The 17,706-nt window shown below is 39.8% G+C and overlaps 1 protein-coding gene across 1 annotated transcript in view; it reads left to right on the top strand.

Moving 5' to 3' along the window:
- The window catches only part of man1a2 (mannosidase, alpha, class 1A, member 2), a 137,219-nt gene that overhangs the window by 76,038 nt on the left and 43,475 nt on the right, over positions 1-17,706 (top strand). The window contains exon 6 of the mRNA XM_047369952.1: positions 7,396-7,476. Coding sequence (XP_047225908.1) covers positions 7,396-7,476 — 81 coding nt within the window. The remainder of the gene's footprint in view (positions 1-7,395; positions 7,477-17,706) is intronic.

Below are 17,706 nucleotides of genomic sequence, written 5' to 3'. Positions count from 1 at the left end.
CTCCTCTTCCTCTCAGCTGTTTGCTAAAACTCTCTTTTCTATCACCTCTATAGCTCAACTCATTTATTTTGCCGTTCCAGTCTTCTGTTATCAGATGTCACCTTTTTTACGTTAACGTTAAGTTGCTTCTGTTTGTCGGATTTTTCGTGTTTCTTCTCTTTTTGTATCATTTTCACTTTCCCTGCTGTTTCTCCTTCTTGGTAGCACAGTTACCTCCGTCTCTTTTTATTCTCCATCTGTTACTACTTGGCAGTTCTTTCTCTTCATTGTTTTCTTTGTTCATCCCTTCATATTCCTCCACTCTACGGTCAGTCTTGTTCTAAACTCGTTTCTTCTCCGCCTGTCGAAAAGTCCTTTCTAGAGAATTTATTTGAGAATTTGTTGCATTAAAAGCACACACTTGAATGTGTTTTACTGGGATTTTATGAGTTAGACCAACAAACAAGTTGGTAATAATTGTGAAGCAGATATAAAACGACAACAACTTTGCAGAAACCAAAAACTGAAAACAAGCATTTTTATTTAGCCCTATTTACTCTAATGCCCCTAAATAAAATCCAGCACAGCAAATTGTTCTTCAGAAGTCACCTAAATAGTAAATAGAGTCCACCTGTGTGTAATCTATTCTCAGCATTACTAAAGCTGGTCTGTGAAGGCCTCAAACGTTTCTTACGGAACATCAGTGAGCAAACAGCATCATGAAGACCAAGGAACACAACAGACAGATCCAGGAAGAAAATTGTGGAGAGGTTCAAAGCAGGGTTTGGTAATAAAACAACATCCTAAACTTCTCACATCTTACAAAGCTCTGTTCAGTCCATCACCTGAAAATGAAATGTAGAGTTAGTAGAAAACCGACAGGTCGGTCAAAGAAAGCATTAATCAGAAGTAGAATACCATGGTGACTCTGGAGGAGCTGCAGAGATTTACTGCTCAGATGGGAGAATCTGTCAATAGGAGTGCCCTCCACAAATCTGACCTTTTATGGAACCATGGCGAAAAGACAGTGGCTGTTGAAAGAAAGCTGTAGAAAGGTTGTCAATTTAAAGTCTGCCACAAGTAATATAGGAGACACAGTAAGCATATGGAAGAAGATGTTCTGGTCAGATGGAACCAAAATGGTGTGGTGCCGTGTGGGGGTACATTCAAATGCATGTTTTACAAATAAAAATCTAAAAGGATTTTAGATTTTTAAACATGTATGATTGTCCTTCCACTTCATAATTCTGCAGCACTTTGTCTTGGTCATGTCAAATCTCACCAAAACAAACTGAAGTTTGTGGTTTTTAATGTTACAAAATGTGCAAATTCAATTCAATAATACTTTATCCCAAAGGGAAATGAAATTCTCAAGTTTAAGGGTATTTTTAAGAGGTATGTCTGTGTTTACCTTGTTCTCACTTTAATTCTGAGCTAACTTAGCTTCTTGCCATTTATCCATTTACCTGGTTTGGCACTCATGCTTCCTCTTCATGCTTTTCTTGCCTTACTTCCTGATCAATCTAACCAGTTTAACTGTAATTTAACTTTAAATCTTCCTGCCCACATTTGGTTATCATTTTACCTCTCTCTGCCTCTTTATCATCCCTTTGTATTGTTTTGACTTCCAAGCCTGTCAGTCTCCCTCCTGAGGCAATAACAGGGCAGCGCAGGTAGGCGGAGGGGATCTAGCAGCATGACACTTGGAGGGCTAATTAGCCTCTAGGTTACTGTGGTCAAGCTGTGGAATTAAAAAAAAAGCCACGGTGAGGGAACAGGGAGAGTAATGAAGGCAAAGAGCAAGGTCAAGACAAAACCCAGGATGAGGTGTACTAAAATGAGATGTCAGTCTTGTGTGTGTTTGACACAAAGTCCAGCAGCTGGGTGCTAAAGGTCAACAATGCTGTCTGTGGGCCTTCTGAATAGAAAAGCTCTGTGCCAAATGGTCTGTAAGTATGAGCTTTACTGAAACAGGGGCCAATGAGGTAAATCCTCCTGCTGAAGTGAAAAATATGTTTTTTTCAGTCTTGGATTGGCAGGCAAATTGGAAAAATAAAAATCAGTGACAGCATTTTTTAAATTCCAAAACCTGTTTCTGAAAACGCCTGCTGCAGAAGCCAGTTTCTTCTCTCACAACAAACAACTTTGTTGCAGATTAAAACAGGTGGAGAAAAAGCAATAACATTGACAGAAATAGGAGGCAGTGAGTTTGGGGGGGGCATGCAAACGTTCTGGCGTTGAGCATCAAGAAGGCAGGGGAAGAGAGCCCCTTAGATTCAACACGAGGGAGTGGAGAGGAGATATTACAAGATGGAGAGGGAGGAGAAGAGGGGGGTGAGACTCGAAGCTTCTCTTAACAAGCCGAAGGAAGAGGGAGGCGTGTCGCTCTGCTTCCATTAATGAATTGGACTCATACCTGCATGCATTAGGCGGAGGAGTGCTGGGGTCTCCTTCGTCTGCTGCAGCATGATTAAAGGTTTGGCTAGTTTAGGATGAATCTTGATAAAATGGTCTTAACATCACTATGCCTTCTACTCTGGTCCTTTTATAAATCAGGTAGTTCTCTAGTCTTCTACACGCTCAGAGAGGCATAATTTGCAGCAGGAATGGTATCGGGCTTAGTTCTTACATCAGAGATTTGTTGAGCCCTAAAGGGTCAACAGATAAATGTAAAGCTGTACTCAGCCTTCATTAAACAGCCCTCAGGTTGGAATAAAGTCACAGTTTGCATTTCCATTCAGGCAATTAAAACCATCACTCTTAGTCAAGTTTAACGTGCATGCATGAGAGGCACTGCCCTTCTTTCAACCTCTCCGTTGTCACCACAGCAAATCCTCTGCCTCCATCTCACCCTACCAGCGTCCTCCTCCATCACACCAACCCTCTTCATAGCCGCTTTCCCTCCTCTGGACACCTCTAAGCCATCTCAGCCTGCTTCTTTCCAGCTCTCCAGTCTCCTAGATATGAACCTTTGCTCTGATAGGCTCATGCCAGTTTTGCTTCCAATAGAAATCTTAACATCTACAGCTCTGCTGCCTCATTCTCTGCCTTCTGTCTTTGCATTGGTGCCTCTACCTGAAAACCTTAGATCACAACTGGTCTCACAGTCTACCCTCCCCTTCACTCTTTCAGCGACTCTTCTTTTAATAATCACCCTCAACGCTGCGCTCCATCCACTCCATTCTGTCTGCAGTATCTTCTTCAGCTCTCTTGTGCCCTGCCTTTTGCATTGTATAGTTAAACTCATCCACCAACAGTGCCTCTAGTTCTAGCAGCCCTGCTGCATCTGTCCCCCACTCATTCATGCATGTTTTCTGCCTCTTCTCTTTTGTGCCATTCCTGCTTGGTCGTTCTCTTTCTGACTCTAAAGAATTTAATCACAGCTTAGCTTTAGTGAAAAGTCTATCTTAAATAATCAGAGCTGGTTGTTGGGCTGGACCTCTAGAATGTGACTATTTCTTTTTCTCGTTTGCACTAATGCAATTAATGGTGCGTTCAGACCGAACAAGACTTGAGTGTCAAAAAGGCATCCAACTCCTCAAGTTGGATGCTTGTGCACTTTGAACTCTCTTTTGTACAATGGCAGATGCCATCAAGGGAGTGGCTTGGCTTTATTTGCTGAATGACATGATGGTCACAACGGTTGCCTGAAGAAGTTCCAATTTTGGGTTTTATGAGGAAGTTTTTCTCTCAGCCATGGTAATAATAATTTAAAGTGCAAAACTGCAGACATTTGACCGCAGTGAAGTTAGTTGTATATTAGATATTTGTGCTCCGCTGGTACAGCCGGACTTCACAGGAGAACAGCACCAAGCCTACTGCCAGTGCTACATGTAGCTCTGAGACCATTTACTAATAAGGGAATGTGAAACATTGTGGAAAAGTTTGATGCTTAGGAATACCTTTCCATGGCATAGTGCCTTAAACTCGCAAAAATCCAATCATTCCAACATGAAAGGCTCAAAAGGTAAAACAAAAAGCAACCTTTTATTTTCCATGTATTTTCATGCTGTGTGGGATGCATATGTTGTAGTTTATACTATACTATACTATACTATCTCCCATCTTCTCCACTAAATCTGAATTAAACCCCACACTTGCCATTACCCCATCCTCAAACCTTACAACTCATGATTGATGTGATAGCTGTCATGTTAGGTTGAGCCAGGCAGTGAGTCATTACTGGACTGTCTACTGTCCAGGTTGGACCCTGACACTGCAGCTCGCTTCCATCTGATGGATGTGCCAGCAGGAGGTCTGAATCCACCTTCAGCCTCCAGGTTAATAGACTTTGTTAACATTCTCATTAATCACCTGTGTAAGGGTGGAGGAGTTTGATCAGCTGATGCAGCAGATCGAGTGAGGGAAATCATCTACAGCTGTCGAGCTCATTCCTGCCCAGTTTGATGATCTGATTTTCAGCTGTAATCTTTAACTCTACTGGCAGTCCCGTTTCCCTATCATTCCCTTTCCATTCGCAGCTTTTTGCTAACTGTGTCAGTCTTTTGTTAGAGGAAAAACCGTGTGCTCGGCTTCTTTGCCACCTGGCTTACGGAGCTGCTGCAGAATTTATTTTGGCTGACACCCCCGGCTGACTTATTCCTCAGTTGTCGTCAAATTTGACCGACTTTATGCCAGATTGTTTTGTCTTAGTTTATGAATGAGAAGCATGGAGAGTCCTGATGTTTGTAGGAATACTACAGAGAGAATTGACCTTATATCTAGAGAAGATTCAACCTATTTGTACACAGCATTGTGTACATTTAACCAATGACGAGAATTACTTCTAATTTCCTTTTGAACAAATGTATTTATCTTTTTTAATGAAATAACTACATAAAACATGCAGGTATCATTTGACATTAATTGCGCCATGCAAGCTGGGCTTTGACGGTATATTGCAATCTGTCCTGTTTTGTTTGCTCACATATAACCATATTTATATTTTGCCAAAATTCCCAATGAAGCTGCTGTAATACTCATAGTTTCCTTCTAACCTAAATGAGTTTAAACTTTGTAATTAAAAGGAGCCTACCCACCTACCCAGACACACAACAGTCACCAAGTTCTTTCCCATTTAGCAGAATTGTTGCAGATGTTTGCTCTAAACATTTCTCAATTTACATGTCAGCTACTCTCCCAACTAGAGGTATATTTATTGATGTTTAAGCATTTGCATTAATTCATTCATTTAAAAAAATCATTGGGATTGAGAGAAATACTTGGCCTTTTCATAGGGATCAGTTACAAATGTGCTGCAAATGCTTTATCTTTTAATTTACAGCGAAGTTGAAGAAATGTCTTTTGTAATGTGGTCTGTGTTCTGTTCATTCAACTCAAGAAAAGAAAGTCCCAGCATCAAAGGCAAGAGCTGTCGATTGTTTTAGGAGTGATTCAGATCTTTTCACCCAAAAGCCCAGAATCAGTCCTGCTTCAAACGGCTCACAGATCATGAGAAAAGATGGGTGTTGTTCAAAGGAAGGGCAGATATCCTCACATGAACCGCAGCGTTCTGTGAAAGATAGTAGATATCTGCTGATAAGGAAATTATTGTGACTGAAATTGAGATGGGCCTTAACAAGTAAATCTCCCTCTTTCACTGGATTGGTTTGTAAAGGTGTCTTAGCAGCAGCAGACTATCCATGACAGGCCTTGACATAAAAGGACATGAATCTGTGTCTGTAGGTCAGGACTTGGTGAGTAAAATCTCTCAGAACCCACATTACGTAACAGAAGGCGACGCTGATTAGTCTTTATGCTGCATTCATTAACAAATCGAAAAGTAGTAGCGCCTGTTGGCGATGCTGATCGAGTTTTTGATGAAAGAATTGACTTGGGTGTAAAGTCTCCAGGTTTGTTTGTTTCATGATATTCGCTGCCAGAGCTTTTAGACACAAAACACAATCAGGTCTTTCCTCATTTCCGACAGTATTAATGGTGAATCCAAGGCTAAGGTGGTCATATTTTCTGATTTTATGTTTAACCCCATTTCTTGCCACTGACAAATCCTCCGTTTTTGTTTTTACTGTGATGAGAAACTTCTCCATCTTTCCTCCATCAGCTCTATTTACACCGATGCTGTGCACTTCTTCCACTGGAACAGGCAGCCTGTTGATTTGTTTGAACACTGCTTCCACCTAGTGACTGGAGTCTTGTTTATCATTCAATTATGAATAAAGACGGTTGAATCCACCTTGCCTTTCATTCCCCCCTGACTCTTAAACACGCCCCCTGTGGGGGCACACCCCACTAGTTGAGGAATACTGCATTATAGCATGCCATCAAACCAAAACACTTGAACCAATGACTTTTGATGTATTTAAACAGTACAGATCTTCTCTGTTTTTGTCATTATGACACTGCTATCATTCACAGTGAGTCGAGGCTTTAGCATCTCAACCATAATTTTCTGTAATCTGGTGTTGGCATCATGAGACTGACAAATATTAACAGTCCAAACGCATGGTATTTGAAATATAACTTACCAAAGGCTGTGTACTAGAAAAACATCCCAGAGCACAACAGAAAGCTGCAGGATTAGAGACTTGAAATGTCTGCTTCTTCTATATAAAGCATTAACTCTAGGTGAAATGGCTGTTAGCAGTCAGGTAAAGTAGAGCTCCAACTGTTAGGATGTCTGCCAGTTGCTACATATGAGTTGCGTTTGTGACTTAGGAGCTAAAACAAAATGGGCTTCAACATTGGGTTAATTTGCAGTTACCACATACCAGTGGAGGTGTAGAAATAAAAGTATTTAATTAGGGTTCTATGCTCTGTAAATTTATGTTAATGACCAATTAAATATTTTGTTTATTTGCTGTTTTGTTCAAGAAAACTAAGTGAAACTTGGGGGTTGGTAATTTTATATTGTTTAGCATCTACCAGGAGAACAAACTGACCCTGACAAGAATTGGAGATACGAAGGATCACCTTTAAGGATGCAAACCCCAAAAACACTTATTATTTTTCCACTATTCCATAAGAACAAAAAATAAATAAATGCTATGCTTAAATGTCAAAAAATGACAGAATGATAAATGGAATACTATTGAACAATGAAGCTCTGTTTCATGTGATTGGTGTAGTGAAGGGTCTGTCTGATAATGGATAAGCATTGTTTGTAAGACTCTGGCTATATGCATAGGTAGATTTAAAGCCAAAAGCACCAGGTTGAGTTTTTGTAAGTACTTTTTCTGTTAGCACAATTGATGCCACAAAATATTGTGATAAAAGTTGAAGTCATTATTGTAAATCTCCAGGATGTGTGTATGTAAGGATCAAAAGGCTACTTTGGTGTTATGCATGGTATTCCATAGCTTTGTTTACCTCGACACATTTTACCATTAAGATAGACCAAAATCTAAATATTTAAAGCACCACGTTATTGATTTCTGTATCCTTCTCTTGTTTTCCCAGAATGCCGAGGTGTCAGTGTTTGAGGTCAACATTCGGTTCATTGGGGGACTTTTGGCAGCGTACTACCTCTCTGGACAGGAAGTAAGTGTTTAATCGTATAAGCATTGTTTTTGACTATAATTTGTTGAGCACCTTTTTGTTTTGTTTTAATGCTATCAACTTTGCAACATTTAGAAATTTGATTTATTTAAGCAAGTGGGTGAAAATGTCAGGACTTCAGCGTTTTTTTCTACTTGCCTAGGAGATTTGGAAACAAAACTGCAGGATATACGACTAACACTAATGTTAAATGTGACAATTTCTCAGTGCTTTTACATGTATGAAAATAGAAGCTTTTATAAGAATTTGAGCTTTACTCAATTTTTTTAAATCCACTGCTATTTTGAAAAAAAAAGAACAGTATGGAGTAGGGTTGTCACGATACAAAAATATTAAACTTGATACAAATACTAAGAAAAATACTTGATACTCCATCAATACAGCGGTAAACATTTTTTGAAGGAACAGGATTCTTTCTAAAAAAAAAATAACCCAATATGATTTATTAAAATATGACTAAATGTTAACTTTGGTAATTAAGGCAAAGCCAATAAGTAGAGGACAATTCAGTCCTCGTTTAGAAAGATTTATCGTTTAAGTCTCACCTCCCTATTTGACAAAACAGTAGAAAATATAACATTTAGTCTAAAGGTTAGTATTCTTTATGGGAGAATAAACTTTTATACCATTGTGCAATTCTTTAATTTAATTATAATTGCTTATTTATTGTGTATTAATAAAAGAAATTGTGTCTGAAAACAAACATGGATCTGGGTCATACAACGTATAATTTTTATAGTGTAAACCAAGCTCTGGTCCATGCAAATGTATTCAGCAGCGGCCCTGTACAATTTCTGTCTTTCCAATAATTTTGCATAATATTTTCTTTTGTGGTCAACTACAGCAGCAGGGTAGGTTGCTTTGGGTTCCTGCTTTTTTCTGCTAAAATTGTTCAGCTTCAGGCTGCCTCCACCATAACCTCTGTTATTAGCAACATTAGCCTTTACAGCTAAACAGAGGAGTGATAGAGGGGGTCGTACTGGTTTGTTTCATTGCCTCACCAGTAGCTGACCGAGCCGTCAGCTCATTAACATTTTCTTGCCTTAATTCGTACCGCAGTAGAGCGAAGCGTTGCATGATTTGAAACCTCGCAGCTCGGAAGCGCATGTCGATGGGGGATCTCAGGCCAACAGAACACAGTCATTGGGTTGTCAGTGTCCCTGATGCTAATATTTAAACAGATGTTTTTTAGCCTGTATCGTCCTGGAGGTTTACTACTTCACTGTTACGGATACAACAGCTTTACTGACCCTTTTTAATTTACTCTCAAACATCAGTGTGTTAGCTCAGCTAACGTGTCACCGTTTTCCTGTCTGTTGCCTCACAGAGAAAGTACCTCCTACGCTGCACAAAGAAGTCCGATTATTTGGGCAAATTTGAATGGGTCCGTTTTTTTCCATTTTGACACAAATAAGTATCTTTGAATAATTCATGTTTTTAGTATCGATTTTATCGAAATATTGATTATTTTGACAATCCTAGTATAAAGTATAGATTGTAACTGCTTTTGCATTACATTCCAACTAAACTTTACTCTTATCCACCTTACTTCTGGCGGCAGCTCCTGTAAAGCGGTTTGTTTTGATTTGTAGTGAGCTGTATTTTTATAGTTACCTGTTTGCAGTTTAGCACTTTTTTTTTTGTCTTTTATGATGATACCCCACCAATGGACACATCCTTTTTGAAGCTGAGATGGTGGAACATGCCTGTTTGTGTTGTCTGCAGCTGCACCTTAATCAGACAAAGCTTGACCTGTGTCTTCAGCTAGTGTGTGTTAAAGCTGGACTATTCCTTTTAACCCTAACCCAGTTTCCAGCAAGCAGGGAATTTAGGGACCAACATAGTAACGTCTGGTTATGATCAATAATAATTCATCAGTGCCTGACACCCTTCATTACGGCATTCTCAACCTGCAACAGAAAATTATTGCTTAAAACTAGTAAAATACATAACTAATGTGCAGGAAGTTGTGTGAATTAAGTGGAAATTGCAGCTTTTCCCCCTAAATGGAATGCCTTTGTCTCTCAAAAAGAATTTAAAAGTTTAATGTTTAACTGTATTGTAAATGGTTGGTTGCTTTAGTAGTTTGCAGCTAATTGTTTACTAACTGAGAAATTATCTCGGAAGAGAAACATTTTCTGTTTTGAAAAATCAAAAGCAAAGATAAAGTTCGCCATATTGTATCTTTAGCTTGTAAGGGTGTTTAAGTTTATGAGCATTAAAAAAGAAATTGACCTCCACTCACTAACGAGTCCCCAGTCATTTAACCAGTCCCCACTTCACCCACACACTCATCAAAGCCCACTGGAATAAAAACAGAAGCTGTGAGTTGTGGGGAAGGAGGGGAATGAAGCGTGGGAGGTGAAGACAGTGATGGAGGGAGCAGGGGAGAGGGTGAAGGATTCTGTGTGCTGGGACTGTGACGATGAGTGGAGGATGTTTGGAGGTGATTGTTACTAATAAAAAAATGAGAGAATGACAATGATGAATGGCTAAGGGATGAGAAACACAAGAGGAACTGATTCTTTACTTATAGTGGACATGTCCTTCAGCAAGGGCCTCAAGCCTCCCAGCTGGTGCAGTCAGCCCACAGCAGTGAAATTCTCTGACAACCATTAAAGTTTATCTCTGGGGAGTTGTTGCGTATCTGCATTAATAGTTAACAAAGCAATGAGCAAATGTTAGCCAGAACAGTTAAGGCCACCTTCCGCAGTCCTTCGCACACTTACTGCTCCTGAAATTGTGCAGACTGACCTTGTTAAAGCAGTCTCCTGGTGCTGGGCCTTGTGTCCTCAGTGATAGTAATAATCTGCCAAGCACCGCTCTAAGCATCCTTGGCAACACACTCCTCCCTGGAGAACATACCTACTCAGCCAGGTTACACACTGCCAGATCAGGCTTCGAAAACAAGGGATGAATAAGAGGGTGTGCAGCTTGCTGCTGGAGAGCCTACAATTGACATAATGCATTAACTGATTGCATATGATAATTTAGCTCCGAACCACTGCCATAACAGGGATTTTAATGTAGATGTAAATGTTTTAGTGAAAACTAACCTAACCATTTCATAGAGTCAGACTATACAGATCTTGGCAGGTCATGAAAAATAAAATCCCTGAGACGAAGTAAAAATGTAGTCCAGACCAACTACCACAACACTATTCTTATCCGACCAGATCACCTTTTTCCACATGTTTGCGATGTGACCCGCATGGCTTGACCTGACTGTAAATGGGACTTCTAATGGCTTTCTTCTGGCCACCCTTCCAAGGCCACATTTGTGGAATCGCATGACTAATAACTCAAGATTTCAACATGTATGTTTTCCCTTCAACTTCTGATGAGCTACTTTATTGGTCTGTCACATAAAATACTGTAAAATACAGTCAGGTTGTAATGTGACCAAATGTATCACAGGGTGTTACTACTTTTTTTAGGCGGCATCACTTCCTGTCAGTCTTTGATATTACAGTGGACCTTAAAGAGTGTTATAAGAAGAAAAAGACATGTTGCAGTGGGTGGACTTGGGAGAAATGACTGAACGGACGTTGCCTCTGTGTGTTGGAGAGGCTCCGTGGCTCGATTAGAGTTTTGACGTTTCTCCCACATAGGCTACGCTTTCCTTCTCCAGCCACCATCTGCAAACTTCCCCTTTGGCTTCTGTACTGAGTTTTAGCTGCAGCCACTCATTATTAAATGTGACAAATATTTCAGAGGTTTTAGTAAGGTCTGTCGCAGTAAAAAATGCTGAAATAATGGCTCTACTCCTGTCATCAGACCAGCTAAAACTTCAGGTAAGATGGTCTTGTTATCTGTTGCTTAAAACAAATAGAAGGCCCATCATGGCCCTGGAGAAAAACTAAATGAGGGGCATGGAGAACAGAGAGTGATGAAAGACCGAATCGCTGTAGTGAAAGAAATATAGATGCAACAACAAAAGCAGACTCATGTAGAGAGGAAGAGCTGGAGATCAGTATTCAGGAGAAGGTGGATGGGGTCCCGGAGAGATTGCAGATCAGCAGTGATGGATTGTGTTTACTCCTGTGTCTGTCTCTTGTGTTTTCTTTAGGCTGTCCTTTAGTTTCCATTTTATTTTCCTCTAATGTCACCACCATTCTAAACAGTAAATGGGCATGGGATGATTACCTGTATCAAGGCATAACAAAGTTTTGAAAAGCAACAGTTTTCAAAACTGCTTTTAAATCTAGAAATTGTAGTCATATTGTTTCTGTGGTTTAAGTCTTTTAAGTTCGAGTCATAGAAAGAGCAAGAGTGACCAGTCTATGTGAAGCAAAGAGGAATGTGGTGTTTCCCCAGGCACATCTGTTGCTGCACACTGCTGGTCAGCTGAAACATCCGATTAATAGCTTGTAGGGCTTAGATGCTTACACAAACTGGAAAACGTCTTATTTTTAAGACTAGCGCTTCTTAAATACTTGATTACATAAAGGAAAATTTAACATTATTTTGCAAGTCCAGAAAATGTTACATAAATGTAAGAAGCAGAATAGCAGTTCCATTAAGATATTTATCTGTTAATTAAGGATGTATTCTTGAACTGCTAATACCAGAGGATATCCACCACACAAAGGCCAATGTTAATTGTTGGAGCATTGGACTTACTTCCAGATGCGAACAATTTGTCTGCAGCCACATTACGTTGGAGACACAATCTGCTCGAGTTGCCCTGTTGAATTAAGGCATTGTTTTTATAGGAGGAGACCCTTACACTAACAGAAAGGGCTTCTGGTGTCATATTAATACTTCAACTGTAGAACTGAAGGAAGCACTATTACTTGCACTAAGGACTCAGTTCCCCAGTTGTTCTCCAGTGTGTATGTGTTCCTCTGAGCATATGTGGATTTTGTACCAGAGATCAGCACAAATCTCACAAAACAAAAGGATTTACAGTATATTACAGTTTTTCATAAAAATCATGTGGGTGGACTGATTATGATAAAAGCTCCAAACAATAGGTGTTTTTCATTGTCGCTCTTGGTGTTTAAGCGCTAAATGGCACATTGGTTTCTTTTGTTTTCACACCCTGCTATTCTTTTTCTGCTGAAAAAAGGCAAGCTATATTAGCACTTAAACTGCAAACGGGCTCTCTCCTAATTCAGTTTATATAGTGTTTATGTGGCCATGTTGTGAAAAAGCTTCAGAAATTGAGGCTTGAATTTGCAATAAATCAAAGCAGTTAAACTCTGATGACAGCTACCAGATTGTTCTGGCATTCTGTTAAGGATGGTGATGGAAAGACTATCAATATTCATAGGCTGTCTGCAAAAGTTTGGAATTGAGTTCTTTGCCACATCTGGAAAAATAAAATATTATGGAAATCCCCATAATACATCTGGGGTGTAGTATATTGGTAGATTGGAGGCCCTAAATGCAGAGGCTTGAGACCTTCACTGCATGTCTTCCTCCTTTTCCTTCTGTCTTCTTGTCTGGTTACTGTCAATAAAGGCCACAAGTGCCACACGATATCAAAATATCAATCCATTGATCCATCCATTCGCCCACCAACCGGTTTTTATCCATCCTGCCTTTCATCCATCCTTCTGTCTGCTCGCTCCTGTCCGCCCATCCTCTCCTCACTTTGTCCATCCATCCTTCCTAGCGTTCATCTATCCATTTGCTCTCCATTTGTTGGGGGAGAAAGTAGAACAAGAAATAAAGCCAGATGCTGAGGCAGTGATCAAGCACTGAAAGGAACAAGATAGAATGATGAGGATGACTGGATTGTAGAGCAGCAGTTTACACCGAGCAGTAACAAGGTCAGGGGATTAAGCCAAGTCCTGTTATGTATTATAATGAGAAGAGAGTATCTAAAAGAGAAGCCTAGACTCTGCAGACATAAACACTGTGGTAGAGCCATCCTGTGGATGAACAGATAGAGGGAGTGAGTTAAAGAGATGGAGGATGACAGCGATGGAACATCAGATGAAGCCCAGAGGTGCTAGAGAAGAGAGACCGACGTACAGGGATAATGATGGTAAAAGCAGAGAGGAAGTGCGATGAAGGGAGCCTGGCTGAAGTCCGGAGATGGATTGAAGAAGTTAATGTGGAACTTGCTGAATGGAACACTGGAGGCAACTAAAAAGCAATGAGAACAAAAGCTTTGCAACTTAACCAGAAAAAGAAAAAAGTAGCTAGTGAATTTTTCCTGCTTTTTTGGTCCCATGGATCCAAAACGCATTTCTTGAACTTTCCATTTTCAGAGTCTATATTTTCCCTCACATGTCCTTTTCTCCATCCGCATGCTGCACTCATCAGATCCATTTTATCTCCAAACTGTGCTGCTCGTCTTCTCTGTCTGCCTGCGTCATGTTGAACAAGGAGCACTTTAGCTCTAAGCCAGGGACCGGACTGCTCTGTATCCTATGACAGGCTCTTTGATCTCACCAGGGAATATCGGTCTCCCTCAGATGTTTTGTCACACACTGAATGTGTCGAACTGAAATTGAAGGCTTCAGTCTCCTCTTGACTGCATCCAGACAGCCGCTTCTCAGTAGGACGTCAGACAGGTACCTGCAGGGAAACTGAGAATCTCTGTGATGATTACCAGTGTGCTCTCTCAGCACATCTTTAATGCTTTTTTACATTTTAAGATGGTCCAAACTTGTAGGCAAAGCAGGTGAGTGTGGTGACATTTATCCAATGAAGAGGAACCACAGTCCAACATGATACGCTGAATGTAAATGTCAGCTGCATATGATTGTGCATTTATAAATGAGATCCAAATATGAACAAATCAGACCTGCTGAGCAACTTGCTTCTCATTCATCAGTTTTAACAATGGAGGCTCGAAATAGCTGAGGTCTGTTGCTATTGCTTGGGCCGCTGCAAACATTAGAACATCAAATCTTCAGTATTTCTCCATCATTCCTCTAGTCTTACTGGATGTCTTTTTGTACGGTGGTGACATTTGACACATCCTAAACTTTTTGGGGTTTTTTTGCAAACAAAAAACAAGATCTTATACAGTAAAAGAAAGAAAGATTAAGGGTCTCAAAAATTGCTACTGACATTTTTTTATTTAGATTCTAATTTCCGGGTAATATTGAAGCAAGCCATCCTATCTCTTTGCTCTCCTGCTGCAACTGATAAGCCCACAATTATTCATACCCCTGACAAGTTTAGTTTAGATTTTTTTCATTCAGCCTAGGCGTCCTGCAGAGTCTGCTACTGTGGTTTGTGTTGCAGCTCCCTTCTTGCAGCCTCCACATGTATACAGATTAAATGTGTCACTTTGTTCGGATGATTAAACGGTCTTCACAAGTGATTTGTAAGGTATTAAAGCAACATCTATACAACCTACCAGGTAAATATAAACTTTGACACTAGTCCTTAGGTTCATTATATCTGGTTGTCCTCATTCAGCTACAAGATGAAGATGCATAGATGATCATAAAACTGGCCTCCATGATGAAAGGGGGAAAACCCTGCCAATTACCAAATCACCTAAAGACCTAAACAAATATTTTTATATAGTCTTTATTGATTACAAAAGCTTCAAATTTAGCCAAAGTTAAACTTTTTTGCACTTTTCCTAGTAAGAGGAGCACATAATGAGGCCAACCCACTTATTGGTAGCTGTAGCTGTCGAGCCTGGTTTGGAAAACCTTTTCTTTAACAGATGTGGCTGCGATGACATGCTTAGTAACTGCTGCTCCTGTTCCAGCCAGCAGGCAAACACACAAGGAACAGCCCAGGAAGCAAAGTTGCTGTAACAAACAGGAGAAAAATATTAATTTCATCTCGGCACCCTGCAAACAAATAACTTACCATGCTTACGCAATCCAAGGGAAAACAGATTGCTGAAGTTCAGGTCTGATTAATTAGTGCGCTGGAATGAGGATGGACAGAGGGATATAGCAGAGATGACCAGCTAAAAAACATGGGGAGATGGGAAGTTAGTGATCACAAGAAATACATGGAAGCAACACAGTTGGGTTTTTCAGGGAAAGGAGACTATTGTGTTGAGTGGAAAACAAAGAAATTTATTTAAGAAAAAGAACTGAGTGAAGAAATGAGTTTACATTATACGTAAGAATTGTACTTTCAGTAAAAGGTTCTTGGTTTACATGGGAAAGTGATCAGAAAGGAATATTCAGCTTTAAGGACTAAGGTATGTGGTGTTGCCCTTATTCTGGTTGACTTCAATGTTTCTGCATAAAATCCATTGTATTGCAAAAGCTTTTATGCAACTTGAACCTTTTGACATTTTGTCAACCTCAAACTTCAGCGTATTTTCTTGGCAGTTTATCTGATAGACAAACAGAAAGTAGCTCAATATTGGGAATAAAAACTAGAAAAGTAAATGCATACATGTTTTTTTTTCCACCTCCAATTGCTGTTAATCCCATAATTGGTAAATACACTTGTGCGTAACTATTCTCAACATAAAATCAAGCTCTTCTGTGATGGCCCCACAAGTTTGAGAGAGAAAATGATTTTAACACACAGCATCATGAGAAAAATCACCCTTAACACACCATCCCCACTTTGATGCATGATGGTGTCTGCATCATGATATGGGGGATGCTGCAAAAGATTTAAAACTGGGGTGGAGGTTCCCCTTCCAGCAGGAAAACAGCCCTAAACATACAGCCATACCTGCAATACAGTGGCAAACATTAAAGCATTTTCATGTGGCAAAATGGCCTAGTTAAAGTCCAAACTTGTGACAAGGCTTTAAACTACCCATTGAGCCCGATTGAGATGGAGCTATTTTAAAAGAAAAAGGGCTAATTAGAGATCTTAAAAGACCTGCAGCTGTAATTGCAATGTGTGAAAAATTCAAATGTTATAAGTTATAAACATTCATAAAAATAAAGCTGCAAGTTTTACCATAAACAAAATATGTAACATTGAAGGATTGTTTGGTGAGTGAGCAGGAAAAACTATTGTAGAAGTGCGTCTGCAGCAACAATCTATTCTAAAGCCAAAGATTTCTTATAGTCATGTCTTGTTTTTCATGACATTAGTGCATCACTTCTAATAGTGGGATGTAGATGTCAAGTCTGTCACTTTCATATATCATAACTTGGACAAATAAAGACGTCTTGGAGCTGACTTGAGTTTAGCTGCTCCTCTGTGTCTCCCCCTGCCTTTGATACAAGCCAGTGAATGCTAAACAATGAGTAAATGGATCAGCTCATGAAGTGGCATAACAAAGTCTGAAAAATGACACACGGTACTCAAACACACAGTGGGTGACCTAATCCTCTCTCGCCTGCTTGGGCCCCCAGGGCCCTTCCTACCAAGCAGGCGCATTCAGCACATTTCACAGTCTACGCTATAATCCTTTTAGGAGGCTTCATTACATGTCAGCAGTGGCCCACTGGGTACCCCAGAGACCGTGTTTGCCACCCTATGTAAAGTGACTATATGCAAGGCTTGTATGGATGAGCAATTTGGTTGTTACACAGGAGAATATATTTTATTACACTTCTTTAAGTCTCCAAGTGCATAAGGGGACATTGGCCTTCTACCTCAGTGTCTTTTCATCTATCACCTTCAAGAGAAATTTAGAAATTTATATTATCTACTGCTATAGATTGAATTAGATTTAAGCAGATATTGGCGATTTAGATCCAGTTTGAATTTGATGATTAAGTTTTTACATAGATGTCTGTTGGGGGGCAGTCTGGCTTTGGTTTCCTATTCAGTTTTACATCACTGAAGGTCTTCAAAACATTTGACAATACACAAATCTTTGCATGGGAGCTAATTAATCTTACCTGGAAACCTGTTCCTGTATGGGCATTGGAATTGTAAGGATTAAATGCACTCTCCTTAATATACTGGATAAGGAATGACGCTGCTTCAACAGGGTAACCAGGGAACACAAACATTGTTTGGCCAAACAAAACTGCATCAAATGTAGCAATGTCCTGCTAAAACTGTAGACTGTTAATATCTGCTAACATAGCGTTATATCCTACAGATATGATCATGTTCAGTTTAAGTTCCTCTAAAGTCTAAAAGACATCTGACCACCATAAAAATGAACTTATGTTTTCAACAAGCTCACTGTAATAACCTGTTCTACAGGTAAAGGGACTATTGCATAATAATATTGACATTATCCCAACTCATTTCAAAAACCTCTAAACTAACTCTTAAAGCTCCAGCTTACTTGAGTTTAAGCAGCAGGACAAGATCTGAAGCACACCACCACAGCCACCCCTGAATGGGATATATATA

This window comes from Girardinichthys multiradiatus, chromosome 7 (assembly GCF_021462225.1).
Source record: "Girardinichthys multiradiatus isolate DD_20200921_A chromosome 7, DD_fGirMul_XY1, whole genome shotgun sequence".
In the NCBI taxonomy this organism is placed as follows: domain Eukaryota; kingdom Metazoa; phylum Chordata; class Actinopteri; order Cyprinodontiformes; family Goodeidae; genus Girardinichthys; species Girardinichthys multiradiatus.
The sequence above is the reverse complement of the archived record's forward strand: the minus strand, read 5'-3'. Positions and strand labels throughout refer to the sequence as shown.